The sequence below is a fragment of the Caretta caretta genome, chromosome 3, assembly GCF_965140235.1.
Source record: "Caretta caretta isolate rCarCar2 chromosome 3, rCarCar1.hap1, whole genome shotgun sequence".
NCBI lineage: Eukaryota > Metazoa > Chordata > Testudines > Cheloniidae > Caretta > Caretta caretta.
The window spans coordinates 158,406,642-158,434,407 of NC_134208.1; the positions used below are offsets into that span (position 1 = coordinate 158,406,642).

The following is a 27,766-nucleotide window of genomic DNA, read 5'->3' on the forward strand; positions in this document are numbered from 1 at the left end:
CCTTCCTGCTGAGCCCCAACCACCTTCACCTGGACTCCCCTGCAGAATCCCATTACCATTGCACCCAGAACCCCACCCCGCAACAAGCACCTGTGCATCAAAGATTCCCCCACACACACCCCAAATCTCCCACTGAGCTGCCTGCACCCAGACTGCCCCACACAGATCCCTCAACCCACACCAAGCTAGTCCACACTTGGATCCTGCTTTGCTGAGCCTGCCTGCCCACACAGAGGGGCAGGGCTCTGGGGTGTTTCTGGGGCAGGCCCGATCCTTGTACTGTGTCAGGGTTTGGTGCAGCCTCACCACTGAGTCTGTGTCTCAGGGGGGAGCTGCACAGTGACCTGTGCTCCCTAATACCATGCTGGAGCCTCCACATTTATTTGACAAATAAAATTTGCAAAATTTTAAAATATTGTGAGCAGAATTTTTTCTTTTGGTGCAGAATGCCCTCAAGAGCACTATGTGCAGAGAGCCACCCATTACCTCTTAGACACAGATGACCCCTTTCACAGACAAGTAACATACAACCTATGGGAGAAAGATGCCTTACTCCTGGGAAATGGCACATGCACACACACACACAAAGTCTTCCTTACCTGCATCTTTCCCATGGCAGCACTGAATTGCTCTTCAACAGTGGTCTGAAAGGTCCTTGCAACGATAACTGCATCGCCACCAACAACTGCTTGCCGCAGCTGTCCTACCTGGGTTTCTATAATGGCCTTACCGAGCTTAGCCAAGCCTCTGATCAGCATGATGGCATCACCTGCCATGACTGACCCCTTTCAGCGCTGAAAAACACAACAGAGAATCATGGAATATAGCAACAGTAAGAGAAAATCTTCAACTACTTATCAAACTGCTCATGAGAGTCAACGTCATGTTCCAGTTGATATTCCTGGGGGGACTCTGCACCCGCAGAAAACACCCCTCCCACCCTCTGCAGAATTCCTGTGCTTCCCTGCAGAAAATGGCAAGTAAGCTGGGGGGGGGTTTGATGAAAAGGCAGGGGGGGCACACGCAGTTATGTGCCACCCCCCATTTCTGCAAGCACAGAGCTTCCCAGCTGAAGGAGGCTGCATCTGGGCTCCACTGACACTGCAGCTGGACGCCGCCTCCTGGTTCCTAGCGCCAGTTGTGCTACCCTTCTGTGTGCTGGGAGCCTTCCTGTTTTCTGTGCAACAGTGAGTGCCTGCGGTGGGGCTGGGTAAGGGGGGGTGAGGGGAAGAGAATGTGGGAGTGAGGGGGGAGGATGGAGAAGAAGAGGATATAGGGGAATCATGGGGGGGAAGCAGGAGCCCCAGCATGTGGTGTCCCCTCAGCAGCAGCTGGGGCTCCCCGGTAAGCAGGCCCATCAAACCCTCACCCTGACAAGCCCCATCTCTCTACACCTGGACCCCTCTGACAAGCCCCACATCCAGACCCACACCCCATCAAGCCCCATTCCCCCAGCACCCAGATACACACACACCCCCCGCTGAGCCCCAACCACCTTCACCTGGAACCCCTGCAGAGACCCCATGCACCTGCACATCGCCTTTGCATGCAGATCTCCCACTGAGCTGCCCGCACCCAGAAACCTCTCACCCCACACCTGGATCCCCCCAAACTGAGCCCCTCCACACATGGATCCTGCTGGGCTGAGCCTGCCCACTTGGTATACCTGGAGCAGAGGGGCAGACCCAGCCCTTGCACTGTGTCAGGTGCAGCCTCACTGCCAAGTCTCTGTACTGGAGGAGGTGGGGGCTTCAGGGTGATCTCCTACCTCAATGCAGCCAGTGGCCTGTGCTCCCCACTGTTATGCTGGAGCCACATTTATTGACAAATAAAATTTGCAGAATTTTAAAATATTGTGCACATAATTTTTAATTTTTGGCACGTAATTCCCTCAGGAGTAAATTGCCCTCCACCCCCTTTGAGCAACTGCTCTGCTTAGGGATCTCTGCTTAGAGATCCAATAGCTAATCGGCCAACCTGAAAGCCAGCCAGAAAGAAGCCTTGTTCCTACAAATGTACACAAAGGACACTATTTCAGAACTTGCATACCTTCAGGTTAATACAGAACTGTTCTAGGGAAGGCAGAGTTAGGTAAAGCCAATAACCTTAGGCATATAGTCCCACTTCCCTTCCTACTCTATGCACACACAAGCATCAGTAAAAAGAAAAGGAGTACTCGTGGCACCTTAGAGACTAACACGGCTGCTACTCTGAAATAAGCATCAGTGTATGTGTTTGACATCTGATTATCAAGGTTTGAAATATTTCCTTAATATCTACCTCCCCAAGGACTAAGCTAGTCTGACTGAAGAGTACCTGTAACTGCCATGCTTTCCCACCTGCACACACACCTCACCCAATTAATTTACATGGCCACATCTTCACTCCCCCACCAATAGGTAAACCCTAACACAGTACTCTAGTCAGCTAATTCTGTCCCTCCAAAAATAGTATTGTTAGCCCCCGTTGCAACACCTGCACCCCAGTGGGTCAATTCTCGGCTCTCACAGACACACAACGATAGACTTGTTCTCAGCTGTCCCCCTCCAACCATCCGCAACAAGTGAGTTCTAGGAGTCCCTACCTCTTTTCAGAGCTTTGTTGCTGCACCACCTCCTGGACATGAAAGAAGTACCCAGCCTCCCAACTCCAACTTTCCATGTGGGCCATTCCACTGATCCCTTTTCTTAAATGAGAAGTATGGTTGTAGTGCTCTGTTTCCTTTCTCTCCCCACCCGGGCTAGGAGCAGCACTGCTGCCTCTTTCCTGCCTTCTGAAAAAAAACTATTGGCACTTAACCATTCTGCTGTTTTCCTCCCCCTTCCTAAGTAGGGGCCAGCAGGCCCTTCAACCATGCTCACATGGACAAAGTTTCCACTCACTTCTTTTTAGCTGACAAATCTGAGGAACTGTCCCAGATTGAGGTGTCATTAGAGGTGGTTTTGGAACAAAATGACAAACTAAACAGTAATAGGACCAGATGGTATTCACCCAAGAGTTCTAAAGGAACTCAAATGTGAATATGTAGAACTACTAACTGTAATTTGTAACCTATCACTTAAATCAGCTTCCGTATCAAATGACTGGAGAATAGCTAATGTGACACCAATTTTTAAAAAGGGCTCCAGAGGTGATCCCGGCAATTACAGGCCAGTAAGTCAGACTTCAGTACCAGGCAAACTGGTTGAACCTATAGTAAAGAACAAAATTGTCAGACACATACATGAACATAATTTGTTGGGGAAGAGTCAACATGTTTTTAGTAAAGGGAAATCACGCCTCACTAATCTAATAAAATTCTTTGAGGGGGTCAACAAGCATGTGAACAAGGGGAATCCAGTGGATACAGTGTACTTAGATGTTCAGAAGCCTTTAACAAGTCCCTCACCAAAGGCTCTTAAGCAAAGTAAACTCTCATGGGATAAAAGGGAAGGTCCTCTCATGGATTGGTAATTGCTAAATGATAGGAAACAAAGTGTAGGAATAAATGGACAGTTTTCAGAATGGACAGCGGTAAATAGTGGTTTTCCCCAGGGGCCTGTACTGGGACCAGTCCTATTCAACATATTCATAACTGGATCTGGAAAAAGGGGTAAACAATGTGGTAGCAAAATCTGCAGATGATATAAAACTACTCAAGATAGTTAAGTCCCAAACAGACTGCAAAGAGCTACAAAAGGATCTCACAAAATCAGGTGACTGGACAACAAAATGGAAGATGAAATTTAGTGTTGATAAATGCAAAGTCATGCACATTGGAAAACATAATCCCAACTATACATATAAAATTATGGGGTTTAAATTAGCTGTTACCACTCAAGAAAGATCTTGGAGTCCTTGTGGATAGTTCTCTGAAAACATCCACTCAATGTGCAGCAGCAGTCAAAAAAGCAAACAGAAGGTTGTGAATCATTAAGAAAGGGATAGATAAGACAGAAAATATCATATTGCCTCTATATAAGTCCAAAGCACTCCTACATCTTGAATACTGGATGCAGATATGGTCGCCATGTCTCAAAAAAGATGTATTGGAATTGGAAAAGGTTCAGAAAAGGGCAACAAAAATGATTAGGGGTATGGAAAGGCTTCTGTATGAGGAGAGATTAATAAGACTTTTCAGCTTGGAAAACAGATGACTATGGGGGGATATGATAGAGGTCTTTAAAATCATGACAGGTGTGAAGAAAGTAAATAAGGAAATGTTATTTACTCCTTCTCATAACACAAGAATTAGGGGGTCTCCAAATGAAATTAATAGGCTGCAGGTTTAAAACAAACAAAAGGAAGTCTTTTTTCATACAACACAGTCAAGCTGTGGAACTCCTTGCCAGAGGATGTTGTGAAGGCCAAGACTAACAGGGTTCAAAAAAGCAGTAGATAAGTTCATGGAGGATAAGTCCATCAATGGCTGTTAACCAGGATTGGCAGGGATGGTGTCCCTACCCTTTGTTTGCCAGAAGCTGGGAATAGGCGATGGGATGGATCACTTGATGATTACCTGTTCTGTTCATTCCCTCTGGGGCACCTGGCATTGCCCACTGTCAGAAGACAGGATACTGGGCTAGATGGACCTTTGGTCAGACTCAGTATGGTTGTTTTTATGGGATGGATCACCCTGAGCTAGTGGATTTTTCAGGCTCAGCTAATTGTGATATACATCTTAGGGCATTCTGAATGTAAAAGACACTGATTTCAAAATCCTCCTAGAGTATTAGCAAATGAATGCTGGACCATGTGTCCATTTGAAAGGCAGACTGCCTTATGTTTGTAACAAACAGATAGTGTAATTTCAGCATATTAAAGTGATTTGCTGGGTGACTGCTAGAGATATGTTAGTTTAGAATAATAAACTCCATTAGTGCAACTCTTTCCTATAGCACCTATCACAACAGGGTCCTGCCCTATGACTAGGGCTCCTAGGCACTACAGTAATACAAATAAATAAACCAAAAGTGATTTCTTCTGAGCATAACTGTTCCTCATATTGGAAGAGCCATGAGTGCAACGTAAACAGGACACTCACTACTCTCTGTGTGTTGTGCCGAGCAGGTTTGCAGCTACAGGCAAAACAGCGTTTTTAGTTTATTGCACTTTCGTCTCCAGCAACTTCCCTGTACACATGGTCCTCCTCAAGTTTTCAGGACTCTGAAATGTCTCCTATCCAGTGCTGGCTCACAGACCCACTCTGATAGAGAACATTCACTTGGGCACAGGATGCCTTCTAAGGCTCGATCCCCAGTTGGAGGAGAATTCTCTACATTGGCCTCCAGACAATGTCCTTAACACTTCTGGCTGTAGACTCCACTGGGCACTGCGAGAGTCACTGTGTATTTAAACTGTTTCCTTGGTAACTGCAAAGGCACATTTTCATTTTTAGAGTGTGTTCTGTCAACACATATATATGAACAATGATTATAAACGGCTAATACATTCAAGTGCTATAAACTCAGACAACAGTACATATGGTATTACGCCCTATTGCAAGACATCAATGACTGAATCCAGATATTTTCTGAGCAAATGCAAAGAACTTTCTTGTAAGCAAGCTCCATTTATCAATCACATAGAAGTGGCATGTGATTCGTTACACTAAGAGAGCTGAATTCCAGGGAAACCTAACTGTTCCTGTAACTCAAGTTACAGGAGTATTTGTTTAACACAGCAGAATAATCAATGCCCAAGACAAAGGGTAGCTATCTCTAGTCCAAAGTAATAAAGAAATATTATAAATTATGTGGGCCATGCTCTAACTACAGCATAAGTCACACAGCCAGAAGCATAGGTGCTGACTCTGTACTTGTATCACAATGAAACCAATATCTGAGAATTAGAATTAAGGCTATGCCTGCCATTTTTTGGAGGGGTCACTTTGTATGATGTGTCTATAGGCTTCAGAATGGTTAAAAAAAAAAGAGACCAAATAAAACCTTGACTTCTGAATCTCTCTGCTTTGAAGAGTTTAAAGTCAGCCTCTTAATATTAATGCAACAAAGCTTTATGTATTTTTAAACTTAAAAACTGTCTTGTTAGGTAAGGAAAGAGGTTTACCAACAGAAGGGTTTTTTCATCCTTAACCACCGGAAGTTTTTGCTAGGTCTTAACTTAAAGTATCTGCAGCATTATCCCTGCAAATCAGACTTAGGGGGGAAAGTAGCCACTATAGTATTTCAATTTGGACAATAATGCTAAGTATACAAATTCACCATTATGAAACAGTTAGGGTTTAATCTCATATTTGAGAGGAAGAAGAGTGCATGAAATGGTTCTGTTACAATACCATAAAACGATGTGGCTGATAAGACCCTTTATTTTGGAAGACTTATTAATTTTCAAATTAATAGAGAAGTTAAAGTCACAAATGGAAATCATATTGCTCAATGTGCTCTCATCCTCCACAGCTAAATATATCAATGAGCAAATATGACCAGTTCCCCTTTCTTAGTTTTAGCTGGAAAACAGATACTGGGCCAAATTTGCTGCTGACAAACCACAACTGATTTCTGTGGGATTACATCCACTTATGCCTGCAATAAATTTAACTTTACCACCCCTATGTGCACTGTCTGCCATTTGAAAATTCAAAGGCCTCAGTGATTGCCCCTGTCCTGAGCTGCAAAAGGACAATTTACTGGAAGCAAGGCATAAAATCTGGTACTCCTTCATTCAGCTAAACAGACATGGTGAGCTCACCTTTGTAAAGAGGTGGGGAGGAACATAAACAAAAAACAATAAACAAAAGTGTTTAAAATAATCATTATTACATTTTCCTGTGCAATGTTTTTAGGGTATCAGATCAGAAGCCACCACACTAAATAGTCCCAGAGTCCGCTATGAAGCAAGATTTGAAAGAGGGCTCCAAATCTCCTATATTAAATCCAATTACAAACATCAAGAAGTAGAGCATATGAAGGAAAAGGGCTTTTCACACATGGCTAAATTGGAAATAAGTTTGCTTGCTTAACTGTATACAGGGAATACAGAGTATTCCTGGTATGCTTTTGTTAACATTAGAACTAAGGAGGCCACCAAAGAACGAAGGCTGACAGAAGTGGGTCTCAAACAGACAACACCATCATGCATTTTGATACAACTGTTACTGTAAACTCCCTCCCATTAAATTCCCCATCCCTTGCTTGCCACACGTTGGTCAGTATCAAAGTAAGTGCAGCGGGGCAAAGGAAAACAGCTCTGTAGCAATGAATGACCCTTTAAAGCTTAGATAAGGTATGAAATGAAGCACCTACCACTATCAGGCAGAAGTTATAAGCAAAGAACATTAAAATTTTTTTTCATCAGAATTATGTTCCCCGGGAGGACAGGTTTTTCCCCCTCTTAAAAAAAACTCAAGCTCAATGCTCAGGAGAGCACATAAAACTCATTGTCTGGAAGGGATGTGGAAAGCAGAAGTCAATGAGACTATCAGGGCAAGGAGAGGAAAACATGGAAGAGAACAATCATAAAAAAAGGAACAGGTAATTAGGAAGAAAAGAAACACAAAGATTATTTATTTTAATGAGAGCAAGTGTGGGACCCAGAAAGAGAACAGACCGAAGTTGTTAAACTGAAAATGGGGTGGGGGGGAAGCACATCAAGCTGCCACACTGAGTTGAAGAGGGTTTGGCAGTTATTGAGCAGAGGAGCCAAACTTTTGTGAACACCCACTGCAGCAAGCAGGCTTTGTTCTACAAGGACTCTGTTCCACTAGGACTCCACCTACACTACTAAAAAGACTGCTAGCAAACTCTCAACATACAACTTTCTTAAGGAGTGGCTTCTGCCTCAAATTTTCAGAAACTATTTTAACCACATTGTACTCTGCCTATACCATTGTCAGGACAGGCAGGACTAGTACACTTTGCATCCAAGGTATTGACAAACAAGTCCCGTTTTTATGCTAGCAGGCAGATGGTTTGTTAGCCTGGCTAGAATAGGGTCTGTGGCTGGCTGACAGACATCAACCATGGGTTATTTTCCTAGTATAGTCAGAGCCACAGTGTTTGGGTTAGTTAACCTTTTATAACTCAGTGCATACCTGGAAAAGGTCCCACAGCTCTTAATATGGGGGAATGCTGTTGATGAGGCTGGAATCAAGTCACTCTAGGACATAACAAGGTGAACATGGTAGGGTTTTTTGTTTTTAAGCTACATACCACACCAGTGAGTAATCTGCTCTCCTGCCTCTTCACTGAATTTCAAACCCAGCTGAAACCTTGCAAGCTAAATCAAGGAATAAAGCAGAACATGGCATGCTATTAAGAACATGCAGGGAGCCAAAATGTATTTTAACTTTTTCTTCAGAGGAGTTGTCGCAACATTATAATGATGGTTTAAAGCAAGTACCACACAAGAAGTGTGCAGTTATAACAAGGCACTCTCTGAGTGTATGGTGAGGCATGGGATCAAAGTCCAGCTGTATAACCACTGAACAAGAGTCATTATCAGATACAACTTAGATTTTTGCATTTATACCAGCCACCTCTACAGTTTAAAAAAAAAAAAAAGAATCAATTGGTCAACTTCTGACCCCTATGTGGTTCTACCAGATACCCACACAGTCAAATTCAGACAGTAAAATTCCTCCTTCCATGGTTTTCATTATTTTAAGGTAACAGTATTTTGAATCAGCAGAGTGCTGTAATACAGCCCCCAGTATATATACACACACTTCAATAGGATCAGAAGTCTATATGCCCTTGGATGGAGATATTTAAGAAGTGTTCTGCTTTCTGAAATGCTGCATCTTGGTGCACAAGAATGCCTTTTCTGGGCTGGGCAGACATTTTGGTGCCATTAATTTTACTTCATAATTCCAGGTTTATCCATGACCAGAGGAAAGATATTCCACTTTTGTATTGTGAAAGTAGAATGAATTATATTGAAATTATAATTCATTAAAGAAATGCTACTTGAAGGGTTTGTTGAGATATAGTTGTCATGAAGAGAAACATTAAGGAGTGTGAGACAATGGGTCCTCAAACTAATTAACTTAGAGCTCCTACTGAGCTAGGAGATTGGTAAACATTAGTATGCAAACAAGATATGTATGTATATTTGTCAGTTTCTGCTTTCTTTTGTCTCTTATGTTAAAGGGGCTTTGGCTTAGCTGTATAAATAAGTTATCTTGAGCCTCAGAGAGGGGCTCACATCTGGGTGCATTAGCAAAGCGCTTTGCTAATAAACAGAGTGGTCTGACAAATTATGTGAGTCCTGAATCTGACTTTGACAATATGGAGGTTCCACCGAGATGGCAACCATCTTCTCTGGGGCTGTCTGACTCCTGACTGTTCTTAGGACGGCCGTGGCAAGCCGGCACCTGGGCATTTGGCCCGAGCGGTCCTCCCGCCAGAACGGAAGGGTGCATGACCACAGTGAAGTCTACGCCATCAAACCTGTTGGTTCTCAGTCTGTTCTGGTAGGGATCCCGGGATCTGACATCAGGAATCTGGTCAGGTAATTATTTCTGTGTTTTGTCTGGACTGAGGACTGTCTTGTCTCTGTGTCTATCCGTCCTCCCTATGGTGTGTTTGAGTCTGGGCATCATCTCCATCCGGGGATCGGCTGACCAAAGGGTTCCTGTCCCCACGGTCTGAGTGAGTGAAATCTGCACAATCGCAGCCGCACCGCACCTTGGGTAAAACCCTTGGTGTGAAAGCAAGGGTGATTGAAGCAGCAGCCTGTGGGCTCCTTTTGTGTGTTGCACCGGGCATCACTCTGACGAACCCAAATTTCCTTCTTGTGTGATTGGTGTGTAAAGTATGGGTAACCAGACGTCTAAGTCGGGACAGTTCCCTAAAGGAACGCCGGCTCAGTTTATGTATTTTAGGAAGAGTCCGGACTCCTGTAAATTTCTGGAAAAATGGTCTAGGCTAAGGGGGTCAGGTAGAGTGGCTACTACCACCACTATGCTTCTGTCCCCAGAAGCCTTTACCGCTATTCTGAGGGAAAATGGGCCCTTTTCCCAAAGAAATGGTCTATAAGGGACTGCTGCAGGCAGCAGAGAGAGAGAGAATCTGATCAAAATTGTTTGACTATTGGGTAATGTAATCAAAATCACTAAAGGATGTAAGGGGTTTCTACTGGAACTTAACTTGGCTGCTCCTGGTTGTGTCTAGATGTACAAGATGGAAGTATAATCGGGGTACAGTTGTGTAAAAGAGTAATCACAGTGCAAGGGATGTTAGGCAAAAGAGAATTGTGTGCGTATAGTGCTAAAATCTGAAGCTGTGTCTCAGCTATTACCTGAGAATAAACTTAAAGCTTGGTACAGCAGAGAAACTATTGCAAACATGGTCTGTTGCACAAGAGGGGAAACTGAGGTACACTACCTCATGAATTTCATAAATGACCAGTGAGTGGGGTAATTCACTAGCCTGATTACAGAACAGCCTGACTATAGAACAAAATAAGTACAGCCTGGAGGTAATTCTTCTGTTTTTCCTGCAATAGCAAGGAAATTTGTAAAAGAAAGTGGTATTATCATTAAGCAATAATCTGTCCCCACCAGGGGGATGGAAATTGTTTCTTTTGTTTTTAGACTCTACAAGCAAGCTGGCGCCAGCGGAAGAATAACTCAGAATACCATGGATCTATGTTTTGTGGTGTTTGTCTGTGGTGTTTGTCTTGTTGCTAGCATTGTTGCGTTTTAATGAACAGAAAACCTCATGACATGGGTGGGGGATGGCTTCAAAAGGCTGACCTGGGGGGAGGGCGGGGGAGGAGACGTGTATGGGAATGCAAAAGGCTAACGCAGGAGAATCCCAAAATTCAGTGGCCACTGTTAGGATCTTGGGACAAAGACCGAGTAGACATCTTAAAAGACAAACTCGGCCAACCTAAAACTAAATTGGCAAAAGGAGAGGTTGATTGTTTCATGCAGTGGTGGGAAGAGGCAAATCATAGGTGGACAGAATCAAAACTTGCCTCTCTCAAAGATTCTGGCTTCTATCCCACCAGATGCAACTCATTTTACTGTTGTTGATTTGTGCTCTGCTTTCTTTTCTGTCCCGGTTCACCCTGACTCCCAGTTCCTGTTTGCCTTTTCTTACAAGGGGCAACAGTACACATGGACCACACTGCCCCACGGGTATATGGAAAGCCCATCATATTTTTCCCAAGCATTAGCCCGAGACCTTGTTTTCCCATCCAGGTCCACACTAGTCCAACATGTAGATGATCTACTCCTCTGTTCCCCTTCATTGTCTGCCTCTGAAATTGACTCTTTAGTGCTCCTTACTGCCCTAGCAAATAAGGGTCACAAAGCTTCTTGCTCTAAACTACAACTCTGTCACGTTTCTGTCACATACCTTGGCTTTCTCCTCTCCCAGGATTCCCGTGCACTTTCTCCCACCCACGTCCAAGCTATCCTTAGCTTTCCCCGACCCCGCTCCCCACGCCAGGTCCGGAAGTTTTTCGGCATGGCTGGATTTTGCAGACAATGGATTCCCCAATATGCCTCCCTTGCAAAATCTCTCCAGGAACTCACTCGATTCTCTGTGCCTGACCCCATGCTGTGGTCCCCTGAGGCCAATTCTGCCTTTGTTTCCCTCAAACAGGGTTTGGCTTCTGCCCCTGCCTTAGGGCTGCCTGACTATTCTAAGCCTTTTACCCCTTTCTGCCACGAACAATCTGGGTGTGCACTTGGAGTTCTCACTCAGATGCACGGAGAAAAGAACCGCCCAGTGGTTTATTTCTCTGCCACTTTAGACCCTGTTGCCCAAGGCTTACCCCCCTGCCTGCGTGCTGTGGCTGCTGCAGCACGCCTAGTTGAAATGTCTGATTCCCTTGTTCTCTGCTCTCCTCTTACCCTCCTGGTCCCTCACTGACCTCACCCTGCTCTAAGACTCTGCCCCAGAAACCGAGAGAGAATCCTGGGTTGCCCAGGGTTGCTCTCTACATCCCGATTCCTTTTGGCGCTCGTCTAATGGCACCTTTGTAGCCCCCTTTTCACTCTACCCATCTCTGGCCACCCTGCTACACGGTGTTTCGCATGTCGGAAAGGAGGGGATGGTCTCTGCTGTAACAAAGACAAGATGGTGGGTCCCCCCATTTTAGTTCTTTTGCAGCCCGCCACTGTTCAGCCTGTACCATTTGCCAAAGCCATAATATTGGTAAACCGGTAAAAGTGGCCCAAGGGTTCCGGGGCCTGCCTCAAGCACCGTTCTTGCACAAATGCTTAAGTGTCAACAATATGACTTTATATTGGTTATGGTATGTTTATTCTCCGGTTGGATTGAAGCCGGACCGTATATTGCATATCAAACACCTGTTGCACTGTCCCTACCACCCACAGAGTGCAGGTGCAGTTGAAAGACGAAATGGTGTACTTAAGAATAAGCTTGCTAAAATTTGTGACTCTACAGGATTAAGCTGGCCAGTAGCCCTTATGGACATGAGATCCACTCCATCCCAAAGGCATAAATTAAGTCCCTTTGAAATTGTTATGGGACGTCCTAGGCGAGCTATGACTATCATTACTCCTGTTCCAGATTTGAACTTGACTCACAGCGCGCTCCTTCACTATTGCAAGGGACTAATGCAAGCTGTAAGTCACTTCCATTCACAGGTTCGAGTCACCTGGCCCACGGAACCCACCTCCGATGCTTGCCACAACCTCGAGCCAGGTGATTGGGTCTACGTACGGCGCCATCATCGAAAGCATGCCTTGGAGCCCCGCTGGAAGGGTCCTCATCAGGTACTGCTTACTACACAGATGGTTGTTAAACTATCTGGCATTGCAGCGTGGATACATGCTTCACAGTGTAAGAAGGCACCACCCCCAGAGAACCAGTCACCACCTCAGGACAACGCAGAGTCAATTTTGACTCCAGATGATGACGTAGAGGAACAGTCTGCAATACCTTACAATCTACGCTCTCGTAAGGGTTGCCAGAAGCAGACTACGAACAAAAAAAAGAAAAAAAAGCAGTAGCGAGCCGAGTGCCTACTGCCTGGTGGGTGTAAAACCGTGACAGCGGTTCCCTCAGTTGAGGTTGTCAGAAACAGAAGAGCCTTGCCTCCAACATGTGCCTCTGCCTGTTCCTCGGCTGCTGGTATCTTACGGTCTGGGGAGACCATGATGACAATTCTTTTATCCAGCAGCAGGTCTGGATAGCTCAGACCCCTAATATTTCTAACTGCTGAGTCTGCAGCCATATCCCAGCCCACTCTCAAACTGGTGTTCCTGTCCTGACTATCCCACTCAAGTCCCCAGACCTCACTGGAGGGCCTCGTCCGTTTAACAAAATATGGAACAACAATGACACTCGGGAAGCAGTGGGAATAAATGCATCTAAATGGATAAGTGTGGTGGAGGGAAAAGGTCGTTGGTGTTGGGTGTGTAATGGGACAGGGCTGGATCTGGGGAAAAGCCATTGCCTTCAGCATATTGTGGCCAATGGTGTATGGGATTATTCAAACAAAACTAAAAAGCGGCGGGCCGGGTATGGAGATATGAATTTTTTCTCAACCTGGGATCAAACAGAGAAATCAATCTCATGTTCCCCCTACAGTAACCTTAGTGAAAACAATACAAACTTTCAATGTCATGCAAATAACACCACTCCTCGTAAGGAGAATTACCCTGTACCCTTTGGGGGATACTACTCCTTTGCAAACACCTATATGACAAATGGGTGCAACCAACCCTTCCCGGCCTTAATAGGCCATCACTGGGTGTGTGGGACCAGAGCTTATACCGCACTACCAGCTAATTGGTCAGGAATCTGTTATCCCGCGTGACTCTTCCCACAATTCCGAGTGCTAGGAACCTTCCCTCGAGAACACCTCTGCAATTTCAGGCGAAAAAGAAGGGACTAACAGATGCCCAATGGTATGTAAATAACATAAGCCCCTTAACCTGGGAAGAGGCCATTGGCGGTTCCTTAATACCATTGGGGGAGTAATACATCGTGCAAAAAGGCTCCTAAGGTTACAAGCAGTAGTTGAAATAATGGCAAATGAAACCGGAGAAAGTTTAAGAGCCCTGGCCAAAGAAACAGGGGCAATCCGACAGATGGCCCTCCAAAACCGTCAGGCATTGGACATAGTGCTGGCGGCAAAAGGAGGGACTTGTGCTCTCATTGGAGAAGACTGCTGTGTGTATATACCAGACAACACCAATGAGGTAACAGATCGTGCTAGCCACTTAGAACAAATCGCACATCTTCCCCACAAAGTTCTTTATGGAAGTGGCTAAGTAACCTTTTCAATTTCTCTGGCATAGGAAACTGGTTGTTTCAGGGAGCCCTAACTCTCCTGTTTGGAATCCTAATAATTTTTGTATGTTTTCAGTTACTTTTCTGTTGTATCCAAAATTGTGTCAGGCATGCTACACAGATAGCTGCCCCAAACCAGAGTGCTAATTTGATGATTTTAAATATCACTTATGAACAAAGAGATAAAGAATGATTGATATGTGGAACCCAGTCATTGTTGGTCACCGCGTAGCTTGACCAAAAGGAGGGATTGTGAAAGTAGAATGAATTTAATGAATTATAATTTCAATATAAGAAACGCTATTTGAAGGGTTTGTTGAAATATAGTTGTCATGAAGAGAAACATTAAGGAGTGTGAGACAATAGGTCCTCAAACTAATTAACTTAGAGCTCCTACTGAGCTAGGAGACTGGTAAACATTAGTATGCAAATAAGATATGTATGCATATTTGTCAGTTTCTGCTTTCTTTTGTCTCTTATGTTAAATTGGCTTTGGCTTAGCTGTGTAAATAAGTTATATCTTGAGCCTCAGAGAGGGGCTCACATCTGGGTGCATTAGCAAAGCGCTTTGCTAATAAACAGAGTGGTCTAACAAATTATGTGAGTCCTGAATCTGACTTTGACAGTATGAAGAGCAATGCACCCAAAATTAATTTTTAAACCCAGTAAAAATGTGATGGTAAACTGTGTGCTTGTCAAACCTGTAGGCTCAGAAGTGACTAGTAAAGAAGCCTCCCACCTGACTACTCAAGTGTTACCTACTGTCTTATCCATTAGAGCACACTACCTCCTAAATCATTGCTTATGTGTAACTGTCTCCCTTAAAAAAAGTCAAACGACAAAGAATATCTGTTTGATGGGGGCAATAAGGCAGGGAATTCAATTCCATGCTTGTGAAAGACTTCACAGACTGGGATCATGTCCACATTACAGGCACTAAAGTAGTATAGCTATGGCCACAGAACTAAGCTACTGTAGTCCTGTAGTGCAGACAGAGACTACAGCAACAGAAGAGATTTTTCTGTCACTGTAGAAGCTCCACCTCTCCAAGTGATAGTAGCATTCTGTCAACCTAGCTCCATCTACACCAGATATTAGGACTGCACAGCTATAGAGCTCGGGCTGTGGATTCTTCACACCCCTGAGCACAGTAACTATGTCACCGTAATTTTTAAATGTAGACCAGACCTGGGTCTACATTACAGTTTTTTTCCAAATTTACCATCATTGCAGCCACTGTTATCTAATCCAAACAAGTAGAGACTAGGGATGCTGGAAACTAATCTATGATAGGTTTCAGAGTAACAGCCGTGTTAGTCTGTATTCACAAAAAGAAAAGGAGTACTTGTGGCACCTTAGAGACTAACCGATTTATTTGAGCATAAGCTTTCGTGAGCTACAGCTCACTTCTGAAGTGAGCTGTAGCTCACGAAAGCTTATGCTCAAATAAATCGGTTAGTCTCTAAGGTGCCACAAGTACTCCTTTTCTTTAATCTATGATAGTCTCCCCAATGGCAACCAGTATTGGAACTCCACTAGTGGTAGCAGCAGTAGTTATTTTGGAGAAAAACGCTAACTGAGACAATGCACAAGCAGTAGTTTAATCAATAAACTCCGTGTGTGACCATGAATTAAGTGTAGCCGGCTACAATCTGGAAATAAATAATACCAAGCTCTTACAGAGTGCTTTACATCAAGATTATTTCTACTTCTCCTTGTATATCTGATTCCATGTCCACCCTTCCATATTACACTCGTGGCAGTTTCATTTACAGCCTACAGCCAAGTTCTGCACACCTACACCCTCCCCTCTACACCCCACATAGCAGAACACCCTGCCCTCCTTAGAAGCGTGTTCTCGTTAACTGGCTTTCTTGTGTCCAGACTCATCCAAATCTCAACTGAGCAAGGAACACAAGAAACAGTAACACTTAAGGGAGGTTTAACTTGGATTTAAACTTGGAGAGTGGTCAGTTTGGATGAGCTATTACCAGCAGGAGAGTGAGTTTGTGTGTGTATGGGGGTGGGGGGGATGTGAGAAAACCTGGATTTGTGCAGGAAATAGCCCAACTTGATTGTCATGCACATTGTGTAAAGAGTTGTCACTTTGGATGGGCTATCACCAGCAGGAGAGTGAATTTGTGTGGGGGGGTGGAGGGTGAGAAAACCTGGATTTGTGCTGGAAATGGCCCACCTGATGATCACTTTAGATAAGCTATTACCAGCAGGACAGTGGGGTGGGAGGAGGTATTGTTTCATATTCTCTGTGTATATATAAAGTCTGCTGCAGTCTCCACAGTATGCATCCAATGAAGTGAGCTGTAGCTCACGAAAGCTTATGCTCAAATAAATTGGTTAGTCTCTAAGGTGCCACAAGTACTCCTTTTCTTTTTGTGAATACAGACTAACATGGCTGTTACTCTGAAACTTAAGGGAGGATGGCCATTTCCTCTTCAAGAAAGGAATCAAATCAGTCAATAAAAAGAACAGGATTTTATATAATAGACTAAACCCCCAACAAGGTTTGTTTAAAGAACTGACTGGTTTTAGAGCCAACGAGTTCTATTTTAGGAGTCATGGTGTATTTGCAGGATGGCCCTGACGTACAATTTAATTAACCTACAGAACATTTTTAAACATCCTTGCACAAATTTACCAGTGACATTTAAAACTGAAGCAACATCAAATACAGCTAGAACTCATTCTCCTTCCACAAAATTTCAAGATTAGTGCTCATTTTGACTAGTACAGGCTGGCTAGGAAGCCTGCACAAGCAGTTTTCCCCATACATGGCTTGAAACACAATATAGGGGTTAAAAAAAAGTCTGATGCTGGCTTTGGACACAGTGAGTGTGCGGTCTACTTTATTTTAGGCACAGATACATCAGTGCAAAATGAATGTTCTAGACTGACAGTTTTATTTACTTCATTCGGATTAGGTCAGACATTGTCTGGGGACATGCAAAAACAGTCATGGTCGAAGTGCCCGGAATAGATTAAACCTCTTTCTACCCTGGTCAGGGATCTAGAAATAATTCACTTGCATCAATTAAGATACTAATGCGAGACTGCATTCACTTCATTATAGGCCACTTACTGCACTCAGTACCTCCTGACACACTGCACGTACCCTCCTGACACAAGTTCTACAGCCCAAACTCTGCTCTCAGTTCCACTGGGACAAATCTGGTGTAACTCATTTGATTTCAGTAGGTGTGTAAGTCAGCACAGAATTTGGCCCATGCATCACAAACATTTGTTTCCCCAAGTTCAAAGTTTCACACTGGGAAGACACATGAATAGTTTTGTGCTTCTATTGTTCTAATCAAGATTTTAAAATAGACTATTCTGCAAAGATAAAGTTTGAAGCTATTCTCAGTTTCTCCAGGAATCCATAAAACAAGTTGTATGAATCTCACACATCAGTTGGGCCCTGCAGCAGCAGCAGCTTCCCCAGGCAAGAAGATAGGAGGCTATCACAAGCAATCTATTCCCCTTCCCTTCTAAAAGGTAGGAGCTCTGCACCTGAAATCTGGACCAGTCATGCCTCACAAGCTTTGATTCCTTCCATTAAGGAGGACTGACCTCACTTTCCAACTGGCCTCATATACTGTAATTGTATGTTTACCAACAAAATCATTTGTACCATTTCGTGTTTCAACAGCCAGAACTTCACCACACATTTTAGGAACTTCACCACCACCAAGAAAGCAGTCCTAACCCAATAACGAAATAGCAATTCTGCTGAGAACAGGACAAAGGCTGTGTGGCACAGCACTCTATTGCATAGCGGGGCCAATAATTTAATTTCTCAAGCAATCAGTCTGTCCCTATAAGTCTTAGGAAGCACTATTGTGTATCAACTGCCTATTCCCCTACCCAGTAACTATAATTTCTAGCTACACTGAAGTGGTGTGTGGGCACTGGAAAGGTTTATCACTTTAAACAGGCACTTCCAATTTAAAAAAAAACAAAGAAAAAAAACATTCTGGTCTGAAAGTCTTTCTATCTAGGTAGTTATATGGCTGTCACCGTAGTATCTAGGCACCTATTACTGTTGTAGAGAGCACCAAAGATTAGGGGGAAAAAACAGCATATTTTTCCTATTTCTTCAGTTCGCTGAAATATATAGTCTGATTCACTTTCCACTGTATAGGAAGCTAAGGCTTCAATTTTACAAACTCATATGTATAACTTTACTCAATGAGTTAAATGGGACTACTCACATGATTAAAGTTACTCACATGTGTTTGCAAGACAGTCTTTCATCAGTTTCCCCTGTTTTTGTGGCTCTTTCATGCAGCTACAGGGAAGGGAATACGTTAAAAAATTGGAAAGTACAACTGCAAAACCACATAGATTTGAAGGGGGACCCAGGAGTAGCATCTGAAACTATCACATTTTCTGACACTGACCAGATTTCAAGTTATGTCCCTTCAGTAACATTTAAGGCAAAGTTATAAAAAATGAAGATTTTATTCTGCATTTGTCAGTTATGCATCCTAGAATTTAAGAGAACAAAGGCTTCAGACACCATAATTTACAGCCAAAAATAATGATTTTTTATAAACCACTGCTGATTGAAATTGTTCCATAATGTCTCAATTAATTTTTGTTTCAAACGAAAGACAGTTTCAAGAGAAAGATCTGCTGACTGAGCCCAGGAGCTACATTTCAAATAAAGCTAAGAGCACAAACCTCTCATATAAAAATTGCTTAACAATCCCTTGCAAATTAGTTCTATCCAGCCACAAAAATCTCTTTACCAACTTCTTAGGGTCTATCAAAGTTCAGTTCCCTATCTTCAGCAAACACAGAAACTTGCATATCTACAGAGTACTAAATTCCAAACATGTAGCAAAGAGCTCAGAAGGGCCATTCAAACCCTAAGTTGTGGGATATAGCTTATAACCAAGGGATTTTTCCTTAATTAGCTGGTAATTCATGTTTTGGGGGCTGTGTATTATACTATAAGAAGCTCTCTTTTGGTGGGAGTTTTAACTTTGTCAAAGCACCCAGTACTGGATGGGGATTATAAACTAATACATTATACGCACACTTCAGAAGCAAGCCTGGAGTCCTTCAGACCCAAGAAATAAATACCCTGTAACATGAGACAATTTATAGATTGCTGAGAAAATAGGAGCTTTTCCTCTGTGAAGTGATTACTGATAATACATCTCTGAATGTACAGTAATAACCCACCCACAGAGCAAAAAATTAACCACAGAACCGGTCAATTTGCTAGCCATTTCACCAATGGTACTATAAAAGGAAGCCTCTGATTGGTTGAAGGCTCTGACTACCCAGGTATCAGGTGTAACCATGCTCAAATAAATTGGTTAGTCTCTAAGGTGCCACAAGTACTCCTTTTCTTTATGCAGGTTGGAGTTCTGTAACTTATGAAGAGCAGTTATACGTCATGTGCAGCTGCACCAGGCACCTAGATTTACCAGATGTAGGAAGATACTTCGTTTTTGATCTTGTGCCTACACCCCTCAGACATACAAGATAGAGCCACACATCTTATCATACGTTACTAATTTATATAGTCATCTGCCCTACATGCACATACTGCGTGGGACTCATAGGAGTGCACACATTCTCTGCCCATGTGGTGAAGATAATCCTATCATGATTCTGAACAGAAGGTCAGCTACCCCAGCCTCTCACTATCGATCCAGGAGGCACATATCTCTAACCAGACTTGCCCCATAAACTAGGATTAAGTTCAAATTTAGCCTCTTATAATTCATACAAGATCTGCTGCCTATTTATAGGCCCGTTAGCAAACTGGAGTCCTAGCTCCTACAATAAATGTACAGTTCTGTTTTTGCTACAAGTTCTCTTTATTACCATAAGCATAAGATACAGGGCTATGTCAAAAGGAAGCCTTAAGGGTCCTGCATGTCAAATAAGTCACAGTTTTAATGCCCAACTAAATACTCAAATTTCATCTTTTTAGAGGGGGAAATCTGGTCTACTGGAACCAGAAATTCCTGTGTGCCAATTCCAGCTCTGATATTTACCTTGGACAAGTTAGTTAACCTCTCTGTCTTAGTTTCCCTGTTCATTTATACGAATATAATCACAGGGGTGTCTTGAGCATTAGCGTGCACAAAACACTTGGAAGACAGAGAGCTTCAGTGCTATGTATTAATACCAAAATAGTTTACATATTGCTGTAAAACCGCTATAGTGGCCAGGGGAGAACTCCCCAACGGCAGGCATTGCAGGCCTCTTCACAAGCTCCAGTGCAACAGTTAGGTCTACAGCAGGTAGGGCTACAGGACTTCTGGTCAGTGTCACTGCTCATGGGTAGCCTAGGATGGACTGCTCTAATTTAGAATAATTCCAGGGCTGTTTACTTTACACCAGGAATTATTCTGGCCCCAGGAGCAGCCCAGAATACAAAGGCTGCCAAAAAGCTACATTTGTGTTCCAATGCCTCTTTCCTCTGAGCCGCAAGTTGTATGCTGCACCTCCAAGAAACATAGCACAGAATCTCACTGCTCATTTGCCAAGACTGAAAAACTCCTGTCTTGGAATTCTAAAATATTCAAAAAGGTTGAGTTTATAATTGTGCCTCCTCCCTTCTATGCACCCGCAATCAATATAAGCTTTGCCCATATGCATAAAACATATGATTAATTCAGATGACTGTCTCTTGTGGAGAGTCTTTATTTCCAGAGAGTGCCTTAAAAACAAAAAAAATTCTCATTTTGCTCTTAGTTTTCTTTCTCACCACAGTTTCTCTTCCACCCTTCTCACAGCCCTGATCCTTATGTACATGTACTCATGTCACAAAAAGAAAAGGAGTACTTGTGGCACCTTAGAGACCAACACATTTATTTGAGTATAAGCTTTCGTGAGCTACAGCTCGCTTCATCAGATGCATCCAATGAAGTGAACTGTAGCTCATGAAAGCTTATGCTCAAATAAATTTGTTAGTCTCTAAGGTGCCACAAGTCCTCCTTTTCTTTTTGTGGATACAGACTAAGACGGCTGCTACTCTGAAACCTGTCTTATGTCACAGTGTGCTGGGATTTGCCACAATGAAGACAACAGAAGCTGTATGAAAGTTACAAATACTGGATGAGAGGTTATTAGAGCATGCCAGAGCCACAGGTAGGAGACCCAGGTAAGGGATGGGAGAAGATGACACAGCTGAGGCGATCCAAATACAGCAGTGAGACTGAATAAATTAAGCCCTAAATTGGGCATAGAAAATGGAGTAACAGCAGGGGCAAAGGAAGGGCAGGGAGAGACGTGAACACAGGAAGAACTCTATGTTGACTGTACATCAGCATCATCCTTTAGCACCACAAAACAGCCCTATGACTGTCTCAAGTGCATGCAGACTATACACATTGTGTCTGCATGTACTGAATCTGTATGCTCTAAGGGTGATGTGCAGACCTTTATTTTTATGTTTCAACGGTTATATTCTAGGGTGACTAGCTTAAGTTGTTGGATCTCCACACTTTCTCAGAGGTGGTAGTTACTTATAAACTCTGATTCGGTTAGGTAAACAATTCAAAAAAACCCAAAATTTAAGTTTATAACATTTCTAAACAAGAAGTTCTGTAATCATAAAACCTAACAGTTCTTCAGAGCATCTGTTTTCTATGTTCTGTAAAGTGCCTTGCACATTTGAGGTGCTCTATAAATAATTTAAATATCTTTCTCACGCAGACCAACATGCATCTGTTCACTGATTATCCCTCAATTAAAAAACAAAAGCATTAAAAAAAGGGGGGGCGGGTGACACATGGTTATGGGCAGAGAGGGCAAAACTGCATGCCATGTCACATCTTAACTTGGCTCAAGACAAAGTCAATTTGTCTAAATGCAATCTGCTAGAGTTTCATATCATTTACAAAGTAGAGGTTTATCTACACTTAAAATGCCACAGAAGCACAGCTGCGCTGCCACAGTGCCTACGCCAACAGGAGGAGTTCTTCCATTGGCATAGGTAATCCACCTCCCTGAGAGGTAGCAGGTAGGTTGACAGAAGAATTCACTAACACAACAGGTCATGAAGACACACTGGACCACAGCCATCCTTGGTGCCACTTTACTGAAGTCAGAGTGACACCCACAATGAACTTGACCCAATAGCTACTAACAAATTTTGTGTGAACTACCAGCTAGGTAATTCTGGGAAAACTACAATTCAGTGATCCAACTATTCTCCCTCAGTCACTTTCTACAAATCCTCAACAAGAGTTAACACCAAGAAGAAAAAGCACACAATCTGACAGACATAATAAGAAATATGCAGTGTTGTTGTAGCCACCTTAGTCCCAGGATATTCAAGAGACAAGGTGGGTGAGGTAATATATTTTATTGGACCAATTTCTGTTGGCTTGTCTCTCTCACCAACAGAAGTTGGTCCAATAAAAGATAAGAAATAACAGACTGCCACCTGCCTTTTGGAGGGCTATTTTGAAGGACTGCAAGCCCCCAAAAAATTCTCCTCATTTTGCACACATTCAAACTTGGCTATTTTTAGTCTGCTTTTAAATACTGCAAATGAAACACTCCCTACTGCATTGCATAGCACAGAGTAGCTGGAAGTCTTATTGTATATACATACAGTTCTTCTTAGTAGTAACAAAACGAAGTGACTAGCGGTCAAAGGGTAAACAAAGAACTCTCCTTCTCTTTTGACCTTTTCTAGTCCGTATCACACTATTTTAACAAAGCAGAAACTGCTTGCCACTTGCCCTTTGTGCTATAGCCCTGAAGGTCACCCATTTTTCTCCTGCATATCTGAGGACAATGTACTATGAATTACTACAATCAGGTTTTATCTGAGCTTTCAAGGTTACAAAATCACTGCTAGTAAACACAAAGTGTAAAAGAAACAGCATCTGTGACATATTAAAAGAAATTTGAGTTGTTTGCTCTGATAGGAATTAAAAATCACACAGTGGTAACTATATCAGTTTCAGTTAAACTGTTCCATCAATCTTCTCAGAAACAGCAGCAGTCAAAGAACCTGCTATATCAAGGACAAATCAAGAAACACCACTGAATTTTGTTTATACTGAGACAAATACCACTTTGTCATCAACTTTTCCATCTCAGGATGTTTCTAGTCTACCTGATAATTCTTTTATACTGCAGTCAATGATACTCAAGCACCATGCCATACCGAAGTAATAATTTTGGGTTCTTGGATTCAATACTTAAAACCTAATCCAATGCTCACTGCTGGGCACTGTAAAATACTGAAGAACTGCATCCCAGCAAAGTTAAAGAACCCAAGAGTACAAAACACTTTCCATAAGGCTGCTACTGAAAGGCAGAAGACTTAAGGTACTGTATAACACATATTTTAAGGACAATCAGAGACTATCAAGTAAAAATCATTTAAAAAACTCAACTGTATTTGTTACAACAGGCTAGTCTACACTGAAAACTTAAGTCGATCCAGCTATGTCACCCAAGGATGCAAAAAATCCATACCCGAGAGTGGCATAGTTAAGCCAACCTAAATGCTGGTGTAGACAGTGCTAGACATGGCACCTAAGGGAAGTGGATTAATAGTGACAGGAGAACCCCTCCCACCACTGTAGTGAGTGTCTGCATTTCAGTGTAACAGCAGCTGTCACCATGGCATTTTAAGTGTATACACAGCCTCAGCAGCATAGATTTCAGCAGTTTAGAATAGACTGTCAATAACTATTGTGAATATAGCTAGCACTTCAATCCATTTATCCGAATGTTTATAGTTCAAGTAAACCCTGAGCAAACAAAATCAGTCTAAATCAGAGGTGGGCAAACTACGGTCGGGCCGTCCTGCCCAGCCCTTGAGCTCCCAGCCCCTGGGCACATGGCTGGCTCTGGCCAGGCAGCTGCGAGCTCCTGCTGCTCTGAGCAGCATGGTAAGGGGGCTAGGAGCGGGGTGGTTGGATAAGGGGCAGAGGATCCCAGGGGGAAGTCAGGGGACAGTGAAGAGCGGGGGCTGGATAGGCGTGAGTGTCCCGGGGGACCTCTCAGGGGTGTGGATAGGGGTCAGGTCAGTCAGGGGACAGGGAACGGGGGTGGAGGGGGGTCCCGGGGGTGGGCGGTCAGGGGACAAGGAGCAGGGGTTGTTGGATGGGTCAGAAGTTCTGAGGGGGACAGTGAGAAGGTGGGAAGTGGGAGGGGGCGGATAGGGGACAGAGGCCAGGCTGTTTGGGGAGGCACAGACTTCCCTACCCGGCCCTCCATACAGTTTTGCAACCCTGATGTGGCCCTCAGGCCAAAAAGTTTGCTCACCCCTGGTCTACACCCAAATTAGTGACCTGACCACCACCTGTGTGTGCAAGCTCAAATGCTTGTTTCTTTCACCAACAGAAGTTGGTCAAATAAAAAGATATTACCTCACCCATCTTGTCTCTAATATTCTGGACGAACATGGATACAACAACAGTGCAAACAATCTATATCCAAAACGCCTTTGAAAAGGTTATCAGAAGAAATCAGTGTAGGTCTATTAATTCCTGCTTATTTTTGTTACACAAGATAACAGATCCCAAAGAAATGTAGATTCTTTGTATATGAAATAGGATTATTTTTCTTGAAAGTTTTATAAATACTGAATGGCCTACATTTTCATTCACATTTTGGTCTGAAGACACATTAAACCAACTAACAGACACCAATACAAAGTAATTATTTTTTTACATCTCTTTGCAACTTGTTACACTGAATCATTCAAAGGAGGGATCAGTTTCTTCATCAAGTTACATCATGACCCTCAAATAGGCTGGTTTCTAAGGCTCCCTGTTACACTTATGCAGCAAGAGATGCAAGTTCAAGTTTCTATAGTGGTGACAATGGTAATGTGCCAGAACATATACTATATGAAGTGAGATAGCAGATTCTCCTCTTTCCCCAAAAAGAAGATGTGAGGAATTAGGCTGAATATACAAGCTTCTTTTAATTGGACAACCATCTCCCACATGGAAAAAAAAAGCCATTTTTCACTAGGATCTTTACAATAAGATCACCCCCCAACCCTGCTGAACACATGCAACAGAAGTCAGCACCTCATAGATAGGGCCCCAAACCCAAAGGTTAACCTCAAACCGATTTAACAGTGTGTGTGAGTGTGTGTGTATGTGTATAAGGAATGCATCATACAAAAAGCCCAACATTAAGCAAATTCTGAATTGTATTACACATTAAGCAACACTATGCATTAAGGTCCAATATCCAAGTGTGGTCCTTTTTACCACAAGCAATCAGTCAAAAATGATAGCTTTAAATACTGTTTATGGTTATAATTTCTCAGCTTCTACCTAATAAAGAGGCAAATGATATATATTGCTAATGCTGCACATTAACCCAGTTCTGAAATGAAGAGCTCTGAACTAATGTTGATTGGTGTTTGTTTTATTTTTCCAAGTCTCATTTCCATAAAGCCATATCAGAATCTGTTTGCTTCTACTTGGATACACACCCAATAGAAGAAAAAAGTTTAACCCTTAGATATCTTATTTCCATTACAAATCTGTAACTGACATATCACAGTTGCAGACTACCAGCCCCAGGGCCACTGGTACCACACTGGATAACCCCAGAAACAAGTCAAAATTGGCCAAGTGGCTACAACACAAAGGCTTCAGAACACCACTCGTGGCACTAGTCATACTTTATTATGGCCCCAGTAAGGTAAAGTTTCTTTCTACACTAAAATACAGTTCAGACAGCCATCAAGACTAAGAACAAGATCTTGTGTGTACTCAAAGAGCGTTGAAGTCAAGGAGATCTGAGGGTGCTCAGAACCAGGAACAGAGGTCAGCGATGTGTAGGATCAGGCCCCCAGAACACTCAAAGGTCAAACAGACCCCACACCAACTGAATTGTACAGGAGGCACAAAGGAAGAGGAGGAGGACTGGAAAGGGAGCAGAGCCGCTGCAAAGGGAAGAGAAAAAAATCACGTATGTCTGCGAAAGGGTACTCTGTGAATCTGGAGGAATTCAAGGTTTCCCACCATGACTGTTTGCGGCGCTAGAACATGTTCCCACTTACGTTCGATATAATTTGAAGACCCACGGCTGTGGATGTACATTACTGGCTTTGGGTCCCGTCCCGTCCCCCCTTTTCCTGGCGTCTGCTGTTTGCAGCCTCACGACGAGGCCACCTTTTCGGTCTTGATGGAGCTTTGCTGCTTTTACCCGCCCAGTGCTTAACTCGTTACCCTCACGGCCACGGCCACGCTAGATTTCCCCGCAGAGGCTCCCGCCTGCCTGGCAAAGCCCGGAGGTGCACTTGGCACAGAGCCGCCCCAAGCCCCGCAGCCACGTACCCGCCACCGCGGGCCCAGGACGCTGCGAAGCCGCGGCACGAAATGAAAAAGCCGATGGAACAAGGAGGCCCGGGGCGGGGAGCGGCCGCAGCAACGGGAGAGCGGCGTGAAGGGCGCGCCCGCGGCTGCAGCGGCCGGAGGGCCGCCCGGAGGAGGGACGAGGGGGGTAACAGCCGCACGGCCCGGGCACCCCCACAGCGAAGGGCTACGCACCCCTCCCCCCGCGGCTGCGGGGCAGAAGAGGCGGATGCACAACTCCTCCCCTCCCCCAACCGCTCGCCCCCTGCGAGGAGACATCCCCCAAGCAACCGCCCCGGAGGGAAAGGGCGACGTCCGTTTACCTGCCCCCGCACAACGCCACGTCCGACTCCGCCGCGCGCGCCTGCCCATCCGCCCCATGCGGCGCGGGACTTGTTTACCAACTTGACGGCGCCAGGCCAGGCGCAGCCCCGCCCCCACCCCGCGCGCCCATTGGCTCCGCTGCGGCCGCCTCCCCGGCGCAGCGGCTTGGGGGGAGCGCGAGGCGGCCCCCAGCCACTCCCAGCGGAGCGTGCTGGGCCCGTGCGCCCCGCGTTTCCGCCAATAGGGGGAAGGGGCGGGGGCAGCCCCAGCCAATGGGGACGCGGTGCTGGCTGAATCCCCGCTCTGCTGCGGGCCTCCCTGGCTGCTGGCAGGAGGCTGCAGGGCTGCCGCCTGGGTGGGCGGGGGCGGTCACCGCATGCAACTGCGAACTATTGGCGCCTGCAGCCCACCCCCACTCCCTCGTTCCCCAAACCCTCTGCACGGCCGGGAGCTGCTGCCCCTGTGCCGCTGCCGCGTGTGCAGGGCTCGCTCTCTGACCGCGTCCCGCCCCTGCCACAGTTGTGGGGCCGGACAGGGGGAGCCGGGGACTTTGCTGCGAGCCAGTGCTTCTCCCGCTCCGCCCCCCAGGCTCTGCATTTCCGGCTACGTGTGTAGGCGAGGCGATCCCCCACCACCAGCAGTAACGCCCGGGCAGCTGCCTCCTCGACCCCCCCGCTGGTAGCAAGCGCTCTAGTCTAGCCCCGCTGCTGGTGTTTTTACCCCCCTGAGCAGCAGGTCGAGAGGACAGGGTGCTGGTCAGCCGGTCCCTGGGACATGCTGAAATGTAGACAGAGCCTATGGATGGATTGAAACGGGGGGAAATTCTGTTATTCTAGATCAGTGCAGCGAGGGTGAGAGAGCAAAGTGGTAAAAAGACAGGTGTCACTAGGGAAAGCAGGGATGGAG

General features: G+C 44.5%; 1 protein-coding gene across 4 annotated transcripts in view; it reads right to left on the minus strand.

The window, feature by feature from the left end:
- Positions 1–27,006, minus strand: part of COQ8A (coenzyme Q8A) — a 144,469-nt gene extending 117,463 nt beyond the window's left edge. For 2 of the 4 annotated variants that reach the window (XM_048843370.2, XM_048843367.2), the window contains exons 1-2: positions 26,860–27,006; positions 600–794 (exon numbers count right to left, since the gene is read on the minus strand). In XM_048843370.2, the coding sequence (XP_048699327.2) occupies positions 600–776 (177 nt within the window). In that variant the 5' untranslated portion in view covers positions 777–794; positions 26,860–27,006. Of the gene's footprint in view, positions 1–599; positions 795–25,951; positions 26,125–26,241; positions 26,403–26,859 lie in introns of those variants that run through there. The other 2 variants (XM_048843368.2, XM_048843369.2) reach the window with 2 other exon arrangements.
- Positions 27,007–27,766: the final 760 nt, after the last annotated feature.